We start from the raw sequence: 25,512 nt of genomic DNA, 5'->3' as shown, positions 1-25,512 counted from the left end.
TGCATCCGCCGCTGCTATTCGTCCCTCCTCTCATCCACTCGCCTATGTCTCCAGGCAAATATGAAGATGAGCTCTCTGTTTCTGTCTTCCACTGTCTCTCTCCCTCCTCTGCCCATTCCCATCCTCTCTCTTTGGCAGACATTAAGTCCACCACGATAAGGCTTCTTCTTAATTTATGATGGCCTCGACACCTGACTGCAGAATTACACCAACGGCTAAAAAACACTGAAAGCAAATGAGGGTGTAATGGCAGTGGAGTGGGGCCCTGGCCCCTAATTGAATTAAAAGACACGGGTAACGCAGGGAGAGATGGAAGGGACGGAAAAAGAAAGACACAGGGTTAGGAGAACTGGAGGAGGCGGAAATGAGGGGACGTAAAAGCATGACTGAGAAAATATGGGAGGAATAGAAAGCCTATGACAGAGGACAAAAAAACAGCAGCGGGACGAGTAGGGCTTTACAACGAGAGGAGACTCTTGCCAAACAGACAAAGTTTGCTTAGCAACAGTGGGACGTCAAACTATTCTTCTGTCAGGCCACCCATAAAATCACAATTGTTTTATTTGTAGTTGTCAATCATGAGTTTATCTTTTTATCCCTCGGCGTCCTTACCCAGAGTGTTACCTGGAAGAAAAACTTTTTTTTTTCATATAGAGGAAATATTTTAGTGTGTGCTTCAATCCATTAAACTATTTTGCCTGTTCATTATTTTTATAACTATCTTCAAATATATTCACTAAACTCAAATGGTTGTTTTGTAGAGGCTGCATTTGCCTAAAGGTAAATCCGGCCCTGTATGGATGTTGTGTGACGTCAAAGGCCATGCAGTAGTTAGTGCCTTAACAAACATGTGATCTAATGTCACTTTTGTGTGTTTTTCTCCAGGCGTGTTGTATGGCCTCACTCCAGCCACTCGGTACAGCATCACTGTCAGCGCCTGTACTCACTTTGGCTGCACAGAGAGTCCACAAAAACACACTGACGGGGGTTTGATGTCACTCCTCACAACTCCTGAAGAAGGTAAACCATCACAGCACACACTCAATACACACAACTGCAGCTTGGGCATTAGTATATTGAATTCTGAAATGTTATCCATTCAGTTTTATCTTGTACAACTCTGATAATCTCGACTGTTTTTTAATTTCTTCTTTTAAAATATATTTAGCTCCAGATGCAGTTTTTCCCCCTGTTACCGTCTCATCACCCACATCTCTCCATGTTACGTGGAAACCTCCTGCCAAGTATGTATTAGTGTTTAATGATCGGAATGTTTTGGAATAATATCATCCCTTGGAAATTGCCACAAAGTGTAAATAGTCAAAATAGCTGTGAGAAACGGTGTCAAAATAGTTGTTTTTGATTAGTCAGTAATATTATTTGCAAAATTTCAGCAATAAAAATGACTGATATTTTGCTAATTCAACTAATTGTTTTATTATATTAAAGAATGATTGATATATTAACCTCTTATGTCTTTCACTTGTAGGCCCAACGGAGTTATTATAGAGTACCTCCTCTATCACAATGGCCAAATGGTCTACAAGGGTACGGGCGAGCAGTACAACATTGCTGGTAAGAAGCGCTGTGCCCCAGTGAAGCGGTGACAGGGCCTGTGTGCACGGAGAGGGGGAAGACAGGGAAAAATGAAGTGGAGGATTAGCATTTGAAAGAGGAACGAGCATCGCAGCGCTCACCCAGGGAATAACACTGTGAAAAAGAGCCCTAAACGCACATGAAAATAAACCGTCTGAGAAACAAAGAAGTGGCAGCATTAGCGCACATGCATACACACATCCTACTTTGACTTAAAGAAGGTATGAAATACATGTCATACCGCTGAGAGCAAAGGGTGGCTCGAGGATAGCAAGCGATACAGACTTAAGACACGCAAAAACACACACACACAGACTGAATGGAACACATGCAAGCTCCCAAGATGCACATATCTCTTAGACAAAACCTTTGGCACAGTTGTAGAGCCACATGACGCCATAGGGGGGCGAGTGATTATTACTGATCTGGACTTGTTACACACATGCAAAGGCAAAACATGGAAGTGGCCATCAGTGTCTGTATGTGTCTGTGTGAGCTAATGAAGGCACCAGAGCACATATCATCCATGCTGAGTTAATAATGCAGAGTGTCTGATGTTCACAGTGATTGGGAGGATTATGGACACACTAATTATACACTATGTGCTTGAATAGACCGTGTTATAGAGGGTAAGATTGCAAAAGGAAGAGCGATGAGAAATGGCTTTTGAGACTACAAGGAAATTAGTTGTTTAAAAAGCTGTGGCAGGGGTTATACGAGTTATGTATTATGTAACTAAATATTACGTTTATTTATAACATCTCCTGGTTGTTGTGTTTAAATATAGGGCTTGCTGTGTACTCCACTCATGTACTGGTGGTAAGTGCATGTACTTCAGCGGGCTGCACCAACAGTTCACAGGTAACAGTGGTGACCTCTCAGCTCCCCCCTGGGCCTCTGCAGGCACCAGTCCTCACCCGCCTGGATTCACGGACCATTCTAGTGGAGTGAGTGCATCTTTTGGATTATTTAAACACAATCAAATGCAATTAATGAATTTGAAAAGAGACATACGATATTATTAACAACATGTTTGCTAATTATTGCTATAAACTATTGTCATGTACTTTATATGTGATCAAAGGTCTAAATGCCAGATAAGCCCTGAACATCAAGTATGTCTATATGCAAATACCTCCATGCCTGATGATTTTGTTGCAGCAATCGTATTTCAAAATAAAAATAAAAGGTTTCATGGTCATACATATTTTGGCTGTCCTTTCACCCTTTCCAGTGTACACATTGAGACTCTGGCCATAGCAGAGATTCAGTGACCTTCTGCAGTTATGTTTACTATGCAGAATATTCTTCTTCACTTGACCTTTCACCTTTAAAGGGAGGGGACGCAGGTAGACGGATCTCTGCCCTTTTTCCATTATGTTTTTGTGCAAATGCTGCTGCTCTGTGCTCAGGCGTGTGTGTGTGTGTGTGCGTGTGTGTGTGTGTGCGTGCGTGTGTATGTATATTTGTGTGTGTTTGTAGAGTCAATCTGTGTGAAAGCCATTAGTGTCCCGACTGTCACTTACAGTGAGACTCACCGCACGAGGGCACCATGCCATTCATACACACACATAACACATACATGCAACAATGGACAGAGGCTCAGTCACACGACGGAGAGACTGAAGGCTCCTCAGGGCAGAAGGGAAAACAGGATCTTGTGTGAATTTGTGTGTTTAATGAGTCAATTTACATAACATTTACAAAGCCAATCTAGCATTTTGTAACAGGGTAAATATGGCAAATATATACCATGAATTAATGAGGTCATGGCTATTCCACATATACTGTTAATCACCGTATGTGGAAAGATTTTATTATATGGACATAATAGTTTAGTGATAAAAGTTGGGAGATCTTAAGTGGTCAGTATCTCGCTATTTTGTCTGTGAGAAAAGCTGAGGTATAAAAAAATATATCAGAGAAATGAAAGAATATCAAGGAAATTCTGCAAGATTGAGAATTTATTACAACTGTCTAGATCAAACTACTTTATCAGAGTTTAAATTGTACTGATTTCAGCTGTTTTCTTAATAAAACTGATCAACAAAATCCAGTCACACCAGTTATGTAACAAAAACTAATGCTGCAGTTTTTGCCTTTACTATTCTGATTTTTAAAACTATGAATTTCCAAAAAGTGAGGGATTTCTTAAGTGGCCCAGTTATTCAGTTGTTTCAAAAGCAGACATAAATCACTGTGCCAATAAATTGCATATAAATCTTATTCTGAATATAATAGATTAGTCACAATAGCTAATTGTGCTCTAAACTACACTCATCAGTCATTCAAATAAGGACTCCATAATGGGACGGCCCAAGAAAGAAATCCGTCACAGCTGAAGCGGCACTCACAAGTTGAGGGCTTTGTAACTACCATGAAACATATCAAATGTATTACTGTTTTAAATAGATGCAACACAACTTTACAATTGATTGTACCAGTGCTGAAATGTGTGTCATTGATTAACATAATTACACCCGTAGTGAAGCCTTTTAGAAACCAATACTCTAAATTGGTGATATTTTTGGCACTGCCTTTCTAGTCGTCCTCCTCTCTCATATCACCGGGGACTTTCATTCTAAATATAGAAAAGAGTGTCTGTCAAGGAAACTCTTTGCAGTAATGGCTTGTGTTTTCTGCCAGTGGAAATCCTACCTTGTCTGTTTACTTCCAACACCGTCTGTGAGAAACAAAATAAGCATAACACACTATTAAATGTTTACATGGGTTAGACAGTGCATTTAGTATGTAATAGTACTGACTTTTTTTGGTTTTATTCTTACGTTTGTCCAGGTGGGCCCGTCCCTCCCAGGTCAATGGGGTTCTCGAGAGTTATTCCATCTTTGCGTCTACCGAAGATGGGCCTGTCCTCGTCCACAACAGCACGGACCTCGCTGAAGAACACACTTTACGAAATCTAACCCCCGGAACAGCATACGACGTCACCGTGGCAGTGAGTCTCCATCTTTTCTTACGTGTCACAATCATCTCTTGTAATTCTTTTTGTCCTTTCCAGGCGTGTACAGGTGGTGGTTGTACGCTGAGTCCTCCCAGTCGTGCTAAGACAGAAGAGAGCACTCCAGAGGATATTCCAGCACCTGTGGTCACTCCTATATCTCCACATGCTTTCAACGTGAGCTGGACGCCTCCCAGGACGCCAAATGGTAAGAACACATTTACTATTAACAACAAAATCTAAAAATATGAAGATAAATGCTATCTTCTCATCATTAGCCTTGATTAAATCTCTGTTCAGGTCAAATTGCTCCTCTGTTTTCTCATTTATTGCTTAGGTATAAGACTAAAACATGACAAATTGAAATACCTAAATTATAAAATGGATATTTCAATTAGTTTATTACAACTGGGTCAGAGAGTGTTTTCACAATCACACCAGAACGATGTGTTGGAATGCAGGAGAGAGACGGTGTGCAGCAGCAGTGAGTGAGAGGCCACTGTTTCACTGCGGAGCTTTAAGTGGATGAAAAGTGCTCCCTTTTGACTGAACTGAGAACTGCAGGCGCACAGACCAGGCCCACTCTCAGACATGTTTGAATGCACTACACTTAGGTTTCACTGAAATACAAACGCACATAACAGCTGGGTTTGTACGTCTGTGTTTAATATCCTCATTAGTTAATGTTAGGATATGGAGACAAATTAGACGGGTGAGAAATTATGAAGAAAAGAGGAAAGATGTGAGCTAGATTTGGCTCAGCTGGGAGTTTAAACACGTTTTTTATCATTTTTTTGTTTATTTAAGATATAATTTATTGCTTAAAATATGTTTGTCAACCTCAAACTGACCGCTTTGTCCACATATAGTCAAAAAAAGTTTAGTTATACGCACATTTAATTTACTCCTACCATATTAAGTGAACCAGCATTCTTCATGACAGTACTTTGTTCTTTACTACAAATACGCTTATAAAGTAACATAATCTGATTCATAGAGTATGCTTTATATATTTTAAGCCGTTACAGACAATTGTTCTGTCTCTTGACCCTAAATGAATAAAGTCATAAAGCGATTCTCTGCCGTTTCACCATCTTAAACATATGCACGACTCCATGTTATCAGCGTTACTGCCATGCTCGTTAAAGTCTGTGTAATTCTATAATGTGCCTGTGCCTAATGTGAATTGTGTGTGTTTTACGCTTAATGCCACACGAGTGCATTTCGCGCCATAAACCCTGTGATGTGTGCGCATATTAGCCTGGATAAATTACTTAAAGCCCTTTCTCCTATGATGACAGAAATGTATAAAAAGGGATACACTTAATCACAATTACTCGATTATCTCATGCTTAAAACGCTTTAATTTTTGTTCCTCAATCAGGGAAAAAAAAGCGCTCAATGCTTTTTTTTTTATGTGTTCGTTTTCATAAATGGACAGCTACAATGACGATGATGCTGATGGGATGGTGAGGAGTTAGATTTGTCTCTCCCTCGCTCTCTCTCTCCCCCCTTCTCCCCAATTCCGCAGGGATTTGTGTGGGATAATCCTCTCGGGGATTAGGTTGGGGCAACACGCAGACAAAGAGGGGAAATAAGCCTGTTATGCATTCGCTGCTTCATTTCCCAACCTGTCTTTATTACAACCTATACTGATACGGGCTTATTCGCACACACAGGCCTGTAGATGCACGCATGCTCACACACGCATATGATTGGCTACATTAAGAGCTTCCCAGATGTAGTTGCTGTCCAAGGGGGCTTTTGTGTCTTCATTTCCTTGATAGGTGCATGTATCTGTATGGAGCAATAATAAAACCCACACATGATTAAAGCAGAATAGACCCTCAGTTCTTAGGACTGATCTTTTGAGCCCCTTGTATGCATTTTTATTAAGGAAAGTACATTTGCCATCGCACTGTTTCATTCTTTTATTAGGTGGATGTAATGTAATGTCATTATTGTGCAAGTGTATGGAAGTGTGAGGCTCTGCTCTTGGTGTATATGTGATCATTTAAGTTGGAATCATCCACCATATGCTCACTGTAGGGATACTGTCCATATAAGAGCATTTATCCTCACAACGCCTATGGCCACATTTGTCATTTCTTTGCCTTTTCATGATACGGTTCAGGAACACTTTTAATTCACTCAGTTATGCGTTGCCTTGTAATCCAATGACCCTAATTTCACCCCTCCACCACATTCCTCTGTTTATATTGTAATATCATAAGTTCAAACTAATGTAGCCAGAATAACACTTTTTTTTTTCAAAATTGTACGAGTGAAAATGGTTACCTTTTAATTGCTTCCGTCAGCTTACCTTTAGAATGGCAAGGACATTAAAAAAATAAAAAATTCTACTATACTATGAAGACATAATAACCTGGTGAACCGGTAGAGTGGCTCATGAGAGGAAAGATTCCAGCCTCTATATTTCAAAATATAAAAACCCATCTATCTGTGTTACTCAGTACTCTCTTTAGTTTGTACAGCCTTGTCTACCCATAGTGATCATAGTCTACACGTACCAAAATGGGGATCACAACCCTCCCCTGGGAGTGTGTGTGTATATAAAGATCAGTTTTTTTTTGCTGGTGACTGTTAAAAGGCGTAACAACTTTAAACTTGAGTATATACATTGGTAATAATCACTGATCATTTCTTGTTTTGTTGCTTTAATAGTCTTTTCATGAGAATCTTCATGTTCTTTGTTGACTTGACAGGCGTCATTACCAGCTATGGCCTTTGGCTGGACGGAGCCCTTGTTCTAAACTCCAGTTCATCTGAGAGGTTCTTTGTGGTGGATGGACTTTCTCCATGGAGTCAACACGTTCTCCGCTTACAGGCCTGTACCGCACGTGGCTGTGGAAAAGGACCACTGGTAAGTTACAAATGTACCTGCTTCTTAATCAAGTAAAGAGCAAAGATTATCATCCAAACCTCACCCATTGCTTCAGTGCAATAATTTCAGAATGTGGGGCATGCGTGTGTCACTGGGTGTCATAAAGGTGATCGATTCATGCAGCTCAATAATGAGGGTTGGCGTAGCGACAGTGACATTTGGAAGGAAATGCCACTCTGCACTCAATGATGTCTCTGACGACAGGCCATATTTTGGGGCATTTTTCCAATACAGATGCCATATTTAGTCAAACAGTCAGACCAGCTGACACAGCAGAACAAGAGTAGAGCAAGGTGGGAAGGGGAGGGGTGAACAGGATGAAGGGGTGAAAAGAGGAGAGGACAGGGCATGGATGGGAAATGGAGAGAAATAGAATCAGAAATAGAAATAGTGGGTGTTTAGGGATTATAGATATTTCTGGGCATAGAACAAATGCTCACAGCAAAGTAGGTCTTTAAATAGGAAGTTATGACGTAAAACTCAGGGAATTTGTGCATACAAACGGTAAAGGACAATCAACAGCAGGTTTTTGAGCAATTTGCATTTCAAAGTCAAAATGTTTTTGTTTTTGGTAAAATGAAACAAAACAGTGTGAACTGGAGACTGTTTTACTTAAATACAATAGCAGGTGGAAATGTGTCTGTGCATGTAATATTAAATTCTTTGTATGAACACAAGAGTATTAATATGCTCCTGCGTCTTTTCATTCTCGTTTCCTTTTAATCAGACGGAGATGCATACATTAGAAATGGCCCCAGAGGGCCCCATACTCCTAGAGCTGACCAATCACAGCTCACGATCAGTTCGAGTCCGCTGGACTGCCCCACCGAGACCAAATGGGAATCTTACCTACACACTGTACTACAAAAACAAAGGTAAATCTGTAAGTCTGTTCATGGAGAACAAAAAGGTATTGTAAGAAGTGAGATCAGCGACCAGTCATATTGGTTTAGTGAAGTAATAAAAAGCATATATTTTATTTAATTTAGTGTTTTTTTAGTTTGTTGATTATGCCTGATAAGGGCTGTACAAAAGACATATTTTTCATCTTTTATCATTTTGAATATATGTTTTAAACCTGCTTGCTATTAGATGATGATGGCTTTGTGGATGGAAGAACAGCATCGAGCAGCTGGTTAACAGTGACTGACCTACAGCCCTATTCCAACTACAGCTTCTGGATCAGAGGCTGCAACAGCCGAGGCTGTGTGCAGAGTCTGCCCTTCAGTATCACAACACCACCAACAGGTCATTTCCTCTAAATGGTTTCATGACTTTATATTAACATGCAATAGCAAACATCAAACATATTTGTCTATTTTCTGATCTCCGATTGTCTAATATAATATATATGGAATATAAATGTCACAAAAGGCTTTAGGACCACACCACACCCGCATCCCAGTCAGAGAACAACAACAAGCACACTTCGGAAAGTTTCTGCTGTTCAAGTTCAAAACAAAGGCATAAGAAAGTATAAATTTTAAATACCAGACGTTTCCTCTTTCTATCTTTCTTTCTACCTCTGTGCCTCTGGCATCTCTTTAGACTTCTTTAAGGCAAACTGTCTTGATGTGTCCTTGTTGTATGAAAGAACAGAGAGAAGATAGCCGAGCATGAGACAGAGGAGCAGCGGAGGAGGAGCGCGGAGAGCGAACCGAACATAAAAGTGCATAGTTTAAAACGATTAGTGACACCTCTGATATTGTACCTGCTAACACAGCATGAGAGAGACATAGACCCAGCAACAGTGTGTGTCTCTGGAGTATATGTTTAGTGTGTCCATGTGTGGAGTTGTGTGTTACTTTGGTGCTTGTAGATAAAATTGGCGGACACTTATCAGACATAGATAAAGTCATGACAAACTACAAAAATCTGAAATAACACTGAGAAAGCTGTGACAGAAGGATTTCAAAGGCTTGTTCTTGCACATGAGTGTTTGTGACAACTATCTTGGTTTCAAGATGTCTTGTGCAATCAGACACTCCTTGTGGTGAACAGAAATGCATGTATTTGATTGGAGGGTCACTTTATACATCGAGGGGCCTGCTCTTATTGCACATAGTCAACTACTTGTTCACTACTTCTCAGTCATTTGCTTTTTGATTTGTTGTCCCTTGATCTCATCTTTCTTCACATCTTTGTTTTCACTACAAAGACGGCACTTACTGAATCAAGGCGCTTGTGACGATTTTCAACCACTCACATGAATTTATTAATGTGATGAGCAATTATAGTGTGTGGCATTGCAATATAAAGAGGTCCAAAAACTGATACATTCATTTGTATTTTAGTGTTGCCTTCAGTTTTGCTTCGTATTTCATATAATGATTTATTGTGAGACAATATAATACGCATTTTGGCCATTGCGTGTATAAATTCTAATAAATTCAGTGAAATTATTATAAAATTTTAATTTCATTGTTTTTATTTTCCTTCTAATTGCAGCTCCAGATGGGTTGGGTCCACTACAGTTGGTCAGTGCAACTAGTTCAAGTCTGAATTTGTCCTGGTCTGCCCCGGAACGTTCCAATGGTCCCGGTCCTCTTCAGTACGGCCTGCAAATGAGGACATCTTTACAGACGTCTGTGTTAAGGTGAGGAGCTCATGTTGAAGCCTTGTTTTACATAGGACATGCAAATAGTGTCCAGCTAATATGGCCTTTATATAGATGACAGACACCCGTTCTCAGGTACACGGCATGTACATGTTACTATACACATACTCACATATAGTACTTAGGTATACATATAGGAACACATTATGCAGCTCTGCTAAAAATGTCACATCAATATGACAGAATATCAGAAAAACAGAGAGGGAATGAGATGGAGAAGCAAGGGGTAGAGTCAAAAAGACAAAAAAATCAAAGCAGAGGGAGAAGGAGGAAGAGAGAGGCAGAGGAAATGTGATAGAAAAGAGAGCGAGAAGGTGTGCATCTGATATGTATTCATTACATGCTCCCTGACAACAAATTGCAATTTAATCCAAGAAGAGGAGGCTCTCATTCTGTGGTAATAAATAAATGACTAGCTACATGTATTATATATCAGACAGCCATGCCCTCCTCCTCTCTGGCTTTGGAAATCTCATTGTTCTCTGATTTATTCATTCATTCATCCCTTCTATCCATCTAACGCTAAATGGTCAACGGTCCTTCATTTATGACAATATTCTTTTACTTTGTCCTAGATTCCTTTGTATGATAACATGACAAAGAATCATGTCTCACACAAAAGCTTATTAAGAAATTACAAAATTCTGAAAGAAAGACACTAAAACACTGAAAACACTAAAATATATAATGCACCATTACAATATAAACATGGGATTTAATGTTGTTTGTGTTTTTCTGTTTGTTATTTTGTTAGACTATTGGAAAATGCCACAGAGACCTTTAGCTTCTCTGTGGAGGGCCTGAGACCTTACAGAGAGTATGTGTTCAGAGGGACAGTGTCTCATCTTCACGGACAGACCTTGGGACCCTGGACAACTTTTCAAACAGCAGAAGACAGTATGTAGACGCACACTCGCACGTCATTTGTCTTACTCTTCACAAAATCTGCACATCTGCATACGTATATTCTTAAGTTAGATTTTCAATGAGAAATGTGATTAATAAAAGACAAAAAAAAGACACCAAAAATATTTTTTGCTTGTTTTACAAATCGAAAAGGGGAATTAGGGAATTTAAATATCGTAAGGTGCATCTGTATGTGAGTGACCTAGCCAGTGTCATTGTGGGCTAATTGGTATAATAGAATCATATTAGCCAATGGAACAGCCTCCTCAGTGCTAAGTTATAAATTAATTAGTACCGCACTATTATCACATACATTATCATTAAGCACATTTCAGATTTGCATACAGTGGAGACACTCTGTGACGGAGTAGCCCCGTCAGCCAGCGTGGGGAGGCCACAGTACACACACGCACACACTCGTACCGTTGTTCCTTACTTACCCGTTTACCTCTGTCTCCTGGTTTTCCTCAAGGAGCAAACACTCTTCTCGCCATAGCCATTGCTCCTTTTCCAAAGTTTTCTTCATATTCACTATCACCTCTGTGCGCATCAGTCGGTCAACCCAAGAGCTGTGGTCTTCCACATTTTGTTATGTCTCATGTAGGACGTCACAAGTAACATCATGTGACCTGCCCTTTTTGTACTGAATAATATTATTTATTTTCTCTAGCTGTGCTTACAGCCTATTATTAGGATAGTTTTATTTATGGTAACATTTGTGATTCTTCTATATTAATGGGGAAATGTATCTATTTGTAGAGAAATTGCTATTTTTCTTTGTTAATTGATTTGGGAGAGGGGCCTCATATTATAAAAGGAGCGTCCCACCATAGAAGCAGTGTGTGTGAAGGGAAAGAGCTGTGTGTACTGCAGGCATCAGCTCCAGAGCTATCCAAGCACTATTCAGTGTTTTTGCTGCTGCTACAGACTGTAAATAAATCTATCCATTATTTTTTTTTACTATTTTGTGCATTTCTGGGAATAAAGTCCCCAACACAATTGTTGACTGCGCCATATCATTTTTTCCCAATAAGAACCAACTGCAATTGGTGTCAGAAGTGGGATATGACGAAGCTATCACAGAGATTTCCAGAATGGCTCAGTCCCTGCTGAGCTTTATGCAGCAGGGACTGAGGCAGATCCAAGTGAAGCTCGAGTAGCTGCACTTCCTACATCCGTTCCATGTCCTGGGCCCTACTCCAAGTGAATCGATTAGCAGTCCTCAGCTAAGTACATAAAAATACAAAAATACCACCTTACCAAAGCTCCCAGAAGCTAGAGATGAGGAGGAAGCCCATAGCTATGTCCACCTGTCCACCTGCTCACCAAATTTGAGACATATCAGGAGATATATTGGCAGTGATTTGGGGCAACTGGAGTTAATTATCCTGGAGCAACTGCTGTGTGTTATTTCACTGGACGTCAGGACCTGGGTAAAGGAGCATGAACCAGAGGACGGCCTTACACCTGTATGGTTGACTCTGCAGTACCAGAATGCCCATTGGGGGTTCTCTCACTTCTCCAGCTACAGCCAGCATCCAGCACTACCACCTGGTGCACCACTCTTTATCATCCTCAGAACGATGGATTAGTGGAGCAGTTCAATCAGATTTTTAAAAAGATCCTCCTGAACTCAGGGAAGGACTGGAACCATTGACTCCCATTCTGAGCTTTTGTATGATTGAGATGTACAGGGGCCAGTGGACCCGCTGAAAGCAACATGGACCAGAGCCCAAAAGGAGTGACCGAGGGGTTGTACAGGTTGTGCTCCAAATGAGGGACAGCCTGGTCCAGCATCGCGTAGAAGCAGTCAAGAAGCTTTGAGAGATGCAGAAGAAACAGAAAATGTGGTATGATCCTAAAATTCCAGAGAAGAAGAAGCCCGAAGATCATCAGTCTGGAGTGGAAAGAGCAACTTGCCGCTGTTCCCAATGCTGCTCTTCTGGTTCAAGCAGTGGAGGAAGAGCAAGTTCAAGATACCCCTGACCTGGCCCACCTCACTGTTAAACTTTCTATCTCTGAATGGCGCAGCCCCATGATAGTGTATAAAAAAGATGGGAGTCTGAGACTGAATTCAATGTGTACTCTGTGCCTTGCATAGATGCATATATCATGGCCCTTGACTTATGCAAGGGATACTGGTAGGTCCCTCTAGACCCCAGCAGCTGACCCTACACAGCCTTCTGGACTCCAGCAGCCTTTTCAGTTTCATTTTTAAGATTATGCTGTTTGGCCTACAGGGGGCACCAGCCACATTTCAGTGGCTAATGGACAAGAGTCCAAAATCCAAGTTCAAGATATTTCCATTTTGAATGTTATGGTTGACATTATTTTCTAGTCTGGTTTGGTTGTAGTTTGTTTTGTTATTAGAACAAATTCCAGAAACATAAGCCATTCAGTGGACTTGTATAATCACTGTCCAGAATACACATGGAACAGCACATGGAATACAGTATGTATACTTCAGAATATAAATTATATACAGAGGCACAACATTTTATGAAGAAGCGACTCAAAGCAATGGCAGGAGCACATTCAAGTGGACTGGATTTTCCTTACATTGATCTGTAATTTGTCACCATAAAACCTGTCCCCTTGTCATCATTGCTGTGACAGGAAGCACTGCATTCTCTTCCTAATCCCTATGCCTACTAAAAATGACATATTTAGGAAGCATTTTAGACATGTCATTCAATATGATCTCAGGTGCAAGAAGGTCAGCGGTAAGGTTGTAATATTTATGGATTTGTGACAACATCGGTACAAACATTAGCACAGTGTATTGCAGTATATGTATTTTAAATCTTAAAAACATGTAATATCTTGAACAAATGAACAACTTTTGATAAAGACACAAAGGAGAGGCTGAAATATGGAATGTAAAAAGGTAAATGAGAAAGAAGGAGAGGCTGATGGTTGAAAAGAAGAGAAGGAGAGAGACGAGCATTCTCCTTTCCTTTTTATCATCCTATTAATGTTTTATATCCATCTTTTAATGTAATTTGGTGCCTATGAATTTGTGTGGCTGTAGAACAGATGGACAGCTCCTGTGAACATAAACTCTAGCAGTGTTGGACAGCTCCCTTTCCTCTGTCGACTCCCATGTTCACACCCACTAAGTGATCTGAGAGAGGGCCCGGCGCTTGGAGAATCAAACGTGTGTGTATACGCTAGGGAGAACCATATAGGAGCACGAGGAGAAGGGAGTGTGCGAGTAAGAAGAGCGCCATAGGAGAACATCAAGCCTCTATGACCATGGCTTCATGCTACTGTCACAAAAAATTTGAAATTGTATTTTCATACTAAGAGAAAGACTCAATACCGATACAGCAATAATGGACAAAAGAATGTAATTTGCAGCAAAAAAAAAAGGAATTTCTTTAGATTGGTCCTGACCTTTCATTAAAATTGTCCAGAACAAGTCAAATTTTCTCCTATGTTTGTTTTTTTCAGTATCAATACTTGTTCAAATGTTTCTAGTTTTGTTTTAGTATCGATTAGTGTCTGGGAATCAGTGATACTTTTGGTAACCATACTTCATGCTTAAGAGAAATGAACAATGCATATGTAAAAAGTGGTAGAAATGTAGAAAACTTTGGGACTGGACGAAAGAGAACACTGACTTGTGCTTTATGTGACTCAACATATAGATTATGTTTTGTTTGAACTAAACGACCCCTTTATTTATTTATGTATTTATTTATTTAATCCGTTCATTTTTCTTATTTATTTATTTATCCTCCTTTATTTACTGTATCTAATGCCATGCCAGTTATCCTACTGATATTAGTTTTATTTTACTTCACTTTCATTTTGTCATATTGGTCTATGTCTGCTTGCTTATTGCTATTAGCGACTTAAGTAAAATATCACACTTCTCGTCCTTCTGTTTTCAAACACATGGCGCACAGATAATGCATTGGAAAAATACTGGAACATTAATTCTTTCCTTATTGCGTGACACATTTAAAACCGTGTCATAGGCGTGTTGATGACGGTAAAGCCCTGCATTTGTCCTCGTTAGGACTTACAGAAGCCTCGACTCACCTTCAGAGGCCCAGTACCCCACATACGCACGGGCTAAAAGAGACACCCTTCATGTTATTTTTACATAGACACACTGATCTACACACAAATACACTCCCACGTTGAGAGATGACACACACATACACACACACACGTACTATTCTTCCTCCACTGCCCTTCAGGCCCTTGTCACTTGATTGTGTTATTACTATGCTAACCAAATCCTTATAAATGTGATTTAAGGCTTGGTGGGTTGCACTCCTGGTTTAGACCCCGGCTACTGCGTTTTACTGAAAAGACGGAGAACAAGGGCGAGCGGTGTACAGGGAGTGGAGAAAAGATGGATGTTTAGGGCCTAGAATAGACAGAGATAGAGCTGGATGAGGAAAGCGGCAGTGAGTAACAAGGCATAGTGCTAAAATGTGGGTTTGCTACATGTCCCCTGGATGATCGGTAATGCTTCAGTAAAAATTGAAAAAAGGGAAAAGCATCACCTGCATGTTAAATGAAAATTTCAATTGAAAAACTTAACAGCCCTTCAAATTGCAGAATTTTACACGCGCCAGTAAAGCTTAAATAACACTGAACACTGAGGGAGAGGTGGTCTGGGGGAGAGAGGACAAAAGGAATGAGAGAATAGGGGTAACAACAAGCCCCTGTTTAGGCTGATGAGCTGCGTGCAATCAGAGGAAACTAGCTCGTGTTTTTATGTCCGCTGATGAATACGATTGAGAAAAGTCATGATCAGATTGTTCCAAAAAAACCTTAACATACAGAAATACATATGCAGACTGGAGACAGGCAGACAGATTATTCCTGGGGTTCAGTGGACCTTTGGTGGTAATTGAATCAGTGTGAGTGCTGAGTAGAGCTGGCATAAAAACCTGTTAACCCAAAAGGTCAACTCTGTGAATTGTTTATTTAGCAGGGCGACTGGAGAAAGGATGTAAAAAGGACAAGAACAGAGTACATCCAAAATTCAGTAAAAATGAGAGAGAGGGGGAGAAAGAGAGAAAGGAGAAAGCGGGAAGAACAAGGGACTCAAGGGATGTTATAGGCGTGTTTATTTTAGTTTGTGATCAAGTTGAGTTTGTGAGTGAACATGACTATTTACTGGCTTGTTGTTAAAAAAAAACCAAAAAAAAAAACCAAACGTATTGAGTGAAAGTGCTTTTAATATATAAACTAGTACCGCTATTTCTCAAACTTGTTGGATCTGAAACAATCACATTACTCTGTCAAATCTTCTACTACCACTTGGGGATTATCTGTGCGTAAGTGTCTTAATGAGCACCTTATGTAAATCTTGTTTGACATACACATTCGCATACATGCTTTCACACTTCTTTCATGTACAACCGGCTGCTAGTCGTCTTTTAGTCTCTCACTCTGACTGACTCTTAACGCACACACACACACACTTTGCCATCTGGGAAAGCCGTTAGCAGTTAGCGGTAGCACTTAGCGACGCAGCACGCTCCTTCAGTCCGCTCAGTCACCTTGATCTGCTTGCCCTTCACACAGAACCATTACCGCTATACGGCAGCGCTGTGGGTGCAAGCGGGCACGTGTGCATGAGTTAGGCAAAAAATGAGTGTCTATGTATTTGGACATGCACTGTATCTATGTGTGTCCATTATGGAGGGGTTCAGCGAGATGTAAATGCAGGGAGAAGAGGGCAGAGGGGGCATTACCTTTAAATGAGCTCCCATACAGAGTCTCAGCTCGTGTGGCTCGTGTCACAGAGAAATATTTTAAGTATGTGCCACCAATTTTGAATGTCTGATTTAAACAAAAAAAAACCAAATGCAACGTCTTTTTCTGTTTCTTTCCAGAACCGGGACCAGTCAATACACCAACTGTCCAAGGCCTTTACCCTCGGAGTGCAGAACTTACATGGGCCGCACCCTTAGAACCAAATGGCATTATTGTAAATTATACTCTTTACCTTTTCAGCAGTTTAGACTCTGAGTTTGATGCAAAACCTTTTTCAAAAGTTACCTCTCTGGTTCCAAGCTACTCATCACCAGCAACTGAAACATACTTAACTTGGAGTGAAACCCCTAAAACAAGAGAACAACTTACATCAGACCTGAACACTGTGGTATCTCCCACCACCACGGCCCATATGAGCTCTAGTTCAAGGATCCCAATACAAAACCTGACTGAGAGAAGCAGCACCAGCCAGGCCCCTGGTTTGCTGTCGTCTAGTTCCAGTAGCTCTATTACCTCTATTCAGTCTGCAAATTCCTCTGTCATAATGATTACTGTCCATGGGAACAGCACCAGCTACACTGTTGATGGCCTTCTACCGTACACGATTTACAGACTACAGGTAGATGATGTATTCCACATTCAAAGTGTATGTATGTAAAACAGTATATGCATAAACTGTGTTGGGTCTTTGTATAGGTTGAAGCATGCACTTTTGTGGGGTGCACATTATCTGAGATTTCTCAGAGTTTTCGCACTCTCGCTGCACCTGCGGAGGGAGTCCCTGCACCTCATGTCTACTCAAACACACCCACCTCTGTTCTTTTATCCTGGGGTGCAGAGGAGAGGAGTAATGGCCCTCTGGAACGGTAAGCATTTATGTAGTTTCTAGACCTCAGATTCACCCCTTTTTGATGATCGTGTCTCTTCTCACAGATGGACAGTAGAAAGGAGAGTTGCTGGCACCAATCTGATTTCCACTGTGGGACATCTCTCACCAAACACTCCTCCTCTTTCATATTTGGACTCTTCATCAGCTCTTAGTCCATGGACGACCTATCAATATCGTCTGACTCTTCAAAACGTGGCAGGCAGAGCAGCAGGTCAGTCACATTATGTTTTTAAATCAATACAATATGTTTAATAATGTCATAGCCAAAGTGACGTTGATATTATATTCCAATGACCATAAAAGCTTGTTTATTTTTTCTATTGGAGGGCCTTGGGCCAATGTGACGACTCGACCATCTCGGCCTGCGGGTCTGAGCCCACCAAGAGTTTGGGTTTTAGGACCGGAGTCACTTCAGGTACTAGAAACTTTATGAACTCTTAAATGTTCAATTTGTCACCTGTTTAGTGTCTTGTGAAGTACTGCACATCGCCAATCACACAGTTTGAAAGAATAGAAAAGACAAAGCAATGTCAAAGATGTTCTTCATCTTTCTTTTTGGTGATTTAATGAGAAAGGAAAAACACTCAACTCAAGGTCCCCTTCAGGAAATGGGAGGGGCTGTGACCCTGTCTGAGGCAGTTTCCTTCCTGTCGGCCATTTTGAAGGAGGGGCCAGAATTAAGATAATCCTACATGAAGGCCCATCAATGAAAGTCTAAGAAACAATTTTGTATGCATACACACTTACACATTCACAGGCACTCACAGCTCCGCACTAATGCTAACTGCTGAAAAATGCTAATGCCTGTCATCATTTCAGAACCGCCCCTGTCATCTCTGCTGCAGCACAGCTTTAGGGGTCAGGGGTCCAATAGGCAAAGTGTCCTTCTTGGTTGTTGCTAATTGGACAGACAGGCAGGCTGTTCCTGGTTACCAACTGACCTTGACAATAGTGAAGTTTGGATTGGCTTTTGGTTTATTGAACCTACAAAGTGATTCTGTTTTGTACTCACTCCATTTGTTATAATATTAAGTAAAACATTTGTGCAGGTTTTTAGTTGAATTGCCCTTGTCTGTACAAATAAATATTACTTTAAGTTGGAAAAAACTGAATATCTCTCTTTCACATATAAGTGAACAGTTATGACAGTTTCGGCTCACTGGAACACTCAGACTCTGAAGTTTTCTGCCTGATAGTTCCCTTCACACTGGAGCTCTCAGTCTCACACACTGAGGAGGATCCAGTGCAGCCTCAGAGCTCTGTGTCATGCCACGGTCTCTGCTGTCTTCACTATCTCCAGATTACATCAAGCTATTCAATCTGTAAATGACTTCCACCACAAAGCACACCCAACGCGCACTTTGGGAAATGAGCTACCTAACTCAACGTGACCCTGCCCATATGTAATTTTGTGTGTGCGAGTATGCGTGTGTGCGTGCGTGTGTCTGTATCATCTCATAGTGTCACTTATTAAATGAATATCAAGGTTATATGGAAAATAATTATTCTTGACATTCATTCATAATGCTCTCATCATCAGTGACCACTTAATCACTTACAAAAGTAATTCTGAACAAGCCTTGAACTGATCAGCTGGCGTACATGACAGTTTGTGTGTTTCAGTCTGCAAGATCAATGCGTTTCAACCTTTTTTGTAGGTGCCCATCCTGTCAGACGTTATCATCAAAAAACAATCCAATAATTTTATGGGGAATCACATGATCATGAGGATGCACTGTTTAAACCTTAATATTTAGATGCATTTTTGTATTATCTTTTACAGTAGAAAGAATTGGTGTTCTCTTGTCTCATTTTTATATGGTGTAATTGCAGTATTTGTCATTTTGTTTCTTGTTTGTTTTTAAATCCAATGGAAATAAAAGGTTGAGCTGTTATTTGTCCAGTAACATAATCTGCCAAATGCAAAATATCATGTCAAAAACTTACAGTAATGGCCATAATGTAGCTACAGTGTCATATTAAGTCTGTTTTTGGTTGTTGTTTCAGGTCACGTGGTCCCCTCCTCTGATTCCAAATGGAGAGATTCACAGATACGAGATCCGCCTCCAAGACTTTCACATTGTTCATGACCACGACAATGCTTCTGATTACAACATCACAGTGACAGAACTCACTCCCTTCACTAACTACTCCGTCACTGTGTTGGCATGTTCCAGTGGAGCTGGGATTGTTGGAGGGTGCACTGAAAGCCTTCCAACGCTGGCTACAACACTGGCCGCTGCACCTCAGGGCCTTGCTCCGCTGACCATAGTCCCTGTCAGTGAATCCTTTTTGGCAATTTCCTGGCAACCACCGCAAAGACCGAATGGACCCAACATCAGGTAATAGGATTAACACAACGTTTCACAGTTATCAGTTTAGCCAAGCCCATACAAATATATATATATATATAATGGATATTTTTAAGTAATACTTTCCCATACGCTATTGTAGTGAACTAGAAAATACTCATACTTGCAGTTCTAGTATTTCTATGGATAATGCGTGGTTAGTACCAAGTAAAGTTGCGATGTTTTATCCTCCTCAGGTCACGTTAACTTTAAATTACCTTTAGCGATTAGTAGATTTTTGTGAATCTTCGTGTACTTCTTCAGCTCTGTGACTGATTGTACACTGTCCACCGACCATAGTTACTGGGCAAGGACACTGATTTTCACTTTTTATTCCAAAACAAGTATACCCAGTTTATTTTTTATCTTGTTTGGGGCTGCGATAGTTCGAGAAAATACAAGTAAACATGAACAAAGCTGGTAACATTTGCTCCTCGGTACAGACTTTTTCCACTCTTAATTCACATTGTGCTGCATTTTGTTTGTCCTGCTCTTCTCTCTTAGTGATTAGGCCTAAAATAAAGGTTTATTTTCCTGGCAGATGATTTAAATGCATGAGCTTGTCTCTGTTCTGCTCTGTTCAGCTCAGTGTGTTTGTCTAAGTGGGTTGGTTAAAAGGCGGCATTAAGCCCTTCTCTTCTGATTACAGCAGAAATTAGCATCACTGTGGGGAGAGGAAAACACAAACTATGCAAAAAAAAAACATAGGGAAGCGAGCGGGGAGGGAGGAGATACAGTGAACAGTGGAGCAGAGACATGATGAAAAACAGAGAAGAAGGAAATTAGTGATAAGGAAGAGTCAATACGTGTAAGCCTGTGTGTGTCGGCGTATGCACACATGGTATTTATGAGTCGAACTGGATTGAGCCATCTGTGTACAAGTTTGTTAATGTATTCCTAAACGTTCATTGATGCATTTGCCTATTTTCTTTTATTCAAATTTACTCTCAGGTACAAGTTGCTCAGACGTAAAACTCGCCAGCCCCTGGGCCCTGCTACAATCCTCGCACAGGCAGACACAACCCCTTCCTCAACTGAAGATCTCCATCACTGGTTCCATGTTTACTCTGGCACCAAATTGTTCTACCAAGATAAAGGCCTAAGCAGGTGAGATTACTGAAATGAGCTCTAGAGCAAACGGCGGCACTGCAGCAAACCATGTGTGCAGAGCCGATCGGCGAGCTTCTGCTGATGCCGATCTTTTAATACCGCTCAAAGATACATTAAGCAAATATCCCAAAGAATTAAATTGTTTTTCACACAGTGTCCCCTAATCTCAGTTTGGCACTTGGTGGAAGCAGATTTTTCCCCCTCCATGCTTGCTAAACAGCTTTGGGTGTACTTTTTGTTTCAAGTTTATAAATTACTGTGCTCAATATAAGCTTGGAAAGACTTCAACTTTTAAACATTGCGAAGTTTTTATTGTTAATAAAAGAAGAAGAAGGTCTGAATCTATATCACAACTACAATAAATCATTTTGTACATACTAATATTGTTTTGTTTTAGTTTAATTTGATTGAGTATTGAGCCTTTTCCTTAGTAACGTTATCGAGTTTAAAATTTGAGCATCGTGCCAACATCACAGTCATTAAATATCAATGTCATTTAATCAAGTTTTCTTCATTTTGTCACAGATTTACCCAGTACCAGTACCAGTTATTGGTCTATAATGACGTGGGCAACTCTTCAGGCGATATTTTTACAGCTACTACAATGGCAGGAATTCCCCTCCGCGCTCCGTCTGTGTCAGCTTTCCCCATCAATCACACCACAATATATATTAACTGGACACAACCATGTAAGCAAACACAACATGAACAGTAAGAGAGATCGTAAACTAATCCTCCATTACATTTTTTCAGCTGTGCACGATCTTCAGGGAGACGTTGAATCGTATTTTATCGAAGTCAAGTCTGTGCGCTCGAGTGAAATGTACACTTTTTCAGCAAACGTCACATCCGCAGTGATAAGTGACCTCTGGCCCAGTACCATGTATTCAGTCTCGTTACATGTGTCTAATGGAGCACATAATACAACCAAGGCGATGGTTAATATCACCACTGAGGATGGAGGTACGTGGAAAATGGGAAATCTGTTAATGTGCCAGTAATTAACTATGTTTTCATTCTGTCTTATATTGTTACTACATGAAATTACTTTGCCTTAGCTACTGTATAGATGAGTCAAAACCAAACTCAGAGTCATAGTGTGTTTCTCTGTGATTTGTTGCTGCCCAGGAGATGCTAAACACGTCATGTAGTGAGGCATGAAATCAATACAAAGTGTGTGTGAGGCACGTTTAAGATTCTTTAAAAGGATTGTTGGCAGCACGTACTCTAGGATGCACACACAAAATCATGCTCTCGTCCTGAAAAATTGGTGTTCAAGTCCAGATAATTATTGTGCTGAATATTACTCACTGTGTAACGTATCCAAAGCATGTGCGCGTTATGTGATTTGCAGGATACTATGACATAACATCACAAATTACACCGCTTGCATAAACACTAAGACATGTTTTAGACTTGTTAAGTTGGACATAAAAACTATTGTACTCCAAAACAGACTTTAAAACAACAGCACACAAAAAAGGTGCACAATTTTTACCATTTACCATTTTTACATTTTCTTTGCACTGCTACTATTGAGTCTTTATTTCTGGCTCAGTTCCTTTTCTCTGACCATCCCACGGTCTCACTCAGTCTAGATATAATCATATGTCAAATGCCTCCACTCACTTTCCCTCTAATCTGAACAGTATAATAAAAAAGTGCATTAAAAACATTAGAAAATCATTAGGTGCTAAAGGCAAAGCACGGCTCGTTTAACTGAGAGGCCTCTAGAGGTAATTTCATTATTTTACAGCCATAACACTGAGCACACACACACATTTTATACACACACCAAGGCCAAATATATTTAAACTAATGCAGCTCAACCCCTAACATGGCCTGCAATCTATAGGGCGACGCTAACATCAGGACTAATTGGCAGACCAAATGTGTGTGTGTATTCTGGGTGTGTATGTGTAAAGAAAAGGTTCTCAATGTGCAGTATTGCATTGATAATGACATCTCAGAGTAAATGAAATGTGGAGCAGTAGGTTGGGTTTAGGTAAGTGCATTGGCAGCAAATGAATTGGGTTAACTTCTTCTTGTTGAGTGCACTCTCACAGTATGATTGCTTTTCTCATTTCTGGTTTAGTCTGTGGTTTCCACTTTTTTGACATTCCTATATACTTGGTTATTATGGCGATTTAACTGATAAAACAGAAATAGCTTGTACATAAATACTGATATATTCTGAATGTATATGCAGACTGTTAACACTGTTCACATAGAACATTTTGGTGTCATAACGTCCCCTCTCCCTCAGAGCCAGAAGGAATGTCCTCTCCAGAAGTGGTTCCAGTGAACAGTAGTTCAGTGCGAGTGCTCTGGTCGCCGCCGCTCAGGTCAAATGGAGCAGTTACAGTTTATAACATCTATGTGAATGACCAACAACAGGCCAGTGGAGACAACAGCTCAGGCTCCTATCTGCTCATGGACCTTCTGCCCTTTACTGTCTACAGTGTGCAGGTACAGACAAAAATATACTCACGTACACAATGAATACTCAAACCTGCTCTGTTGAAGCTGTTACTGTGCTTCAGGTGGAGGTGTGTACTGTGTATGCATGTGTCAAGAGTGATCCTACTTACACCACTACTGTGGAAGACCTACCTGTGGACTTCACAGCTCCAAATGCTTCAGTGATCAGTTCCAGGTAATACAAATGGATCTGAATGCAGTACAAACTGGTTTCAGTGTGTTTTGTTCAACACTAATAAAACGGGAATAATCAAATTGTTTGTAGTTAAAGAAAAATTAAGTGCTGCCAAATGAACAAAAATTAGTTTCCCTCAAAAATCTTTTTGTTCAGTTGACAGAATAAAATTTTTCTTTTACTATGGATCATACCTGGACGACTGATTACACAGAGATCAAATTGTTCATAATCAAACAACTACCATGTTATTAAACTTGCTGTGATACACAACAATGAGACAGGAAAATTATGAGTTGCCAATGTATTAATAAAATTCAACATTTCTCCTTCTCTCTATATTTGTATTTTCAGGGCAGTGAGGTTGGACTGGTCCCATCCAGGCAGACCCAGTGGGATCATGCTGGGTTATGAGGTCTTAAGACGCACCATCCGGTCATGTGGCAGTGGTTCAGAGGAGTCAGAGAAGCCAGTGGGCTCAGGGTTCACGTGTACCTACATCCAGTGTCCTGCAGCTCATGCTGTGTGCGGAGCGTCCTGCTTCCACCCTGACACAGAGGTGATTTTCATGATCGCATTACCACACAGCTTCACTTCATCTTTAATATAAAATTAAAATCTGGGGCATGTGCCTATATATATTGATATTTGCTGTGGTTATAGTAAAAGCCCAAAGAAGGAACAAAACATCTCCAAAAACCTCGGCATTATTATAGAAACTGCTAAATCAGTGCCATATTATGATATTAAACCACATTATGATAAAACCCCAGTATAATGCTCGTGCCTACTATTTACAGTATGTGACACATTTTAATTGCTCAAAATAAACTTGAAAACTTGCCAGGCTGATATAATAGAGCTGTAGCCTGGCAAGCTAGCTAGGAAGACCTGGAACCAGGCTTACAGTAAATCACAGTGTTTCTGTCAAGTCACAATTCCTCTGAACTATTAATGTATCATTCAGAAAAGCTATTTTTAGTGTCACAGTTTTAAGTGATTTGCCCCTTATTTCAGTAGAAATCCTTTTACACTTGTGAGCTGCAAATGGACTTACCTTAACTCTCCATCAGACAGATCCTACAGAACCTCACTTTCCCACAGAAACATTTACAAGAAGAAAGCATCCATTCCCATGACAATACAATAGAGCAGTTTTGTTGTATGTGTTGTCTGAATGGACTAAGCTTGCCTGAATGAAGTGTTTGAGACACAATTCTGTTTGTCACAGACAGAGCTCTTTTCCCTGATTCCCTGATTTCCGTCATTTCAGTCACACCCATCAGAACTCTGGGAGATAGAGTCTGGTCCCAGGCTGTAGTTTTTGTAAAGTGTTGGAGAAATGAAGAGTCTTGTCTCACCAGGCCAATAAAATGGCTTGTCATTCATACCCAATTTGTGGGTGTACATTTGGATCCTCTGATGTTAAACTGTTTTTAACTAAGTGCTCCATCCTAAACTGGAGGTTATTACTTGTTCCTCTTCTCAAGCTTCTGTTTGTGTGTTCATGTCTAGGTTTGCTGTGGTGGTTTGTTGTTCCCTAAGAAGCCACAGTATCATTGCTGTGAAGACACTTACCAAAACTGGAACAATTCAGCCAGTCCCGTGTGTTGCAATGGTAAACTCCTCGCCGCACTCCCTGAACATCAGTGCTGTGGAGGGTACTACATTCATGTTAAAAACAGTGAGTATCAAACACACATTCCTGTTCTCATTTCGACAATGGCAGCCCTTTTGGCATCCAATTCTTTGTTCACCCACTGTCATATGTCTTTGTCTTT

The 25,512-nt window shown here is 40.4% G+C and overlaps 1 protein-coding gene across 1 annotated transcript in view; it reads left to right on the top strand.

Annotated features, from left to right (window-relative positions):
- Window positions 1-25,512, top strand: part of ush2a (Usher syndrome 2A (autosomal recessive, mild)) — a 122,461-nt gene that overhangs the window by 53,811 nt on the left and 43,138 nt on the right. Inside the window, exons 39-61 of the mRNA XM_055229974.1 lie at window positions 886-1,020; window positions 1,169-1,244; window positions 1,490-1,575; window positions 2,384-2,543; window positions 4,393-4,552; window positions 4,616-4,763; window positions 7,282-7,439; window positions 8,188-8,335; window positions 8,553-8,708; window positions 9,909-10,056; window positions 10,832-10,974; window positions 16,845-17,344; window positions 17,422-17,591; window positions 17,659-17,825; window positions 17,941-18,029; window positions 19,622-19,956; window positions 20,917-21,072; window positions 21,601-21,764; window positions 21,829-22,038; window positions 23,342-23,544; window positions 23,619-23,731; window positions 24,086-24,290; window positions 25,247-25,415. Of these exons, the coding sequence (XP_055085949.1) occupies window positions 886-1,020; window positions 1,169-1,244; window positions 1,490-1,575; window positions 2,384-2,543; window positions 4,393-4,552; window positions 4,616-4,763; window positions 7,282-7,439; window positions 8,188-8,335; window positions 8,553-8,708; window positions 9,909-10,056; window positions 10,832-10,974; window positions 16,845-17,344; window positions 17,422-17,591; window positions 17,659-17,825; window positions 17,941-18,029; window positions 19,622-19,956; window positions 20,917-21,072; window positions 21,601-21,764; window positions 21,829-22,038; window positions 23,342-23,544; window positions 23,619-23,731; window positions 24,086-24,290; window positions 25,247-25,415 (3,999 nt within the window). The remainder of the gene's footprint in view (window positions 1-885; window positions 1,021-1,168; window positions 1,245-1,489; window positions 1,576-2,383; window positions 2,544-4,392; window positions 4,553-4,615; window positions 4,764-7,281; window positions 7,440-8,187; window positions 8,336-8,552; window positions 8,709-9,908; window positions 10,057-10,831; window positions 10,975-16,844; window positions 17,345-17,421; window positions 17,592-17,658; window positions 17,826-17,940; window positions 18,030-19,621; window positions 19,957-20,916; window positions 21,073-21,600; window positions 21,765-21,828; window positions 22,039-23,341; window positions 23,545-23,618; window positions 23,732-24,085; window positions 24,291-25,246; window positions 25,416-25,512) is intronic.

This window comes from Periophthalmus magnuspinnatus, chromosome 3 (genome assembly GCF_009829125.3).
Source record: "Periophthalmus magnuspinnatus isolate fPerMag1 chromosome 3, fPerMag1.2.pri, whole genome shotgun sequence".
In the NCBI taxonomy this organism is placed as follows: Eukaryota; Metazoa; Chordata; class Actinopteri; order Gobiiformes; family Gobiidae; genus Periophthalmus; species Periophthalmus magnuspinnatus.
Note: the sequence above shows the minus strand (reverse complement) of the source record. Positions and strands in the feature narration are given on the sequence as shown.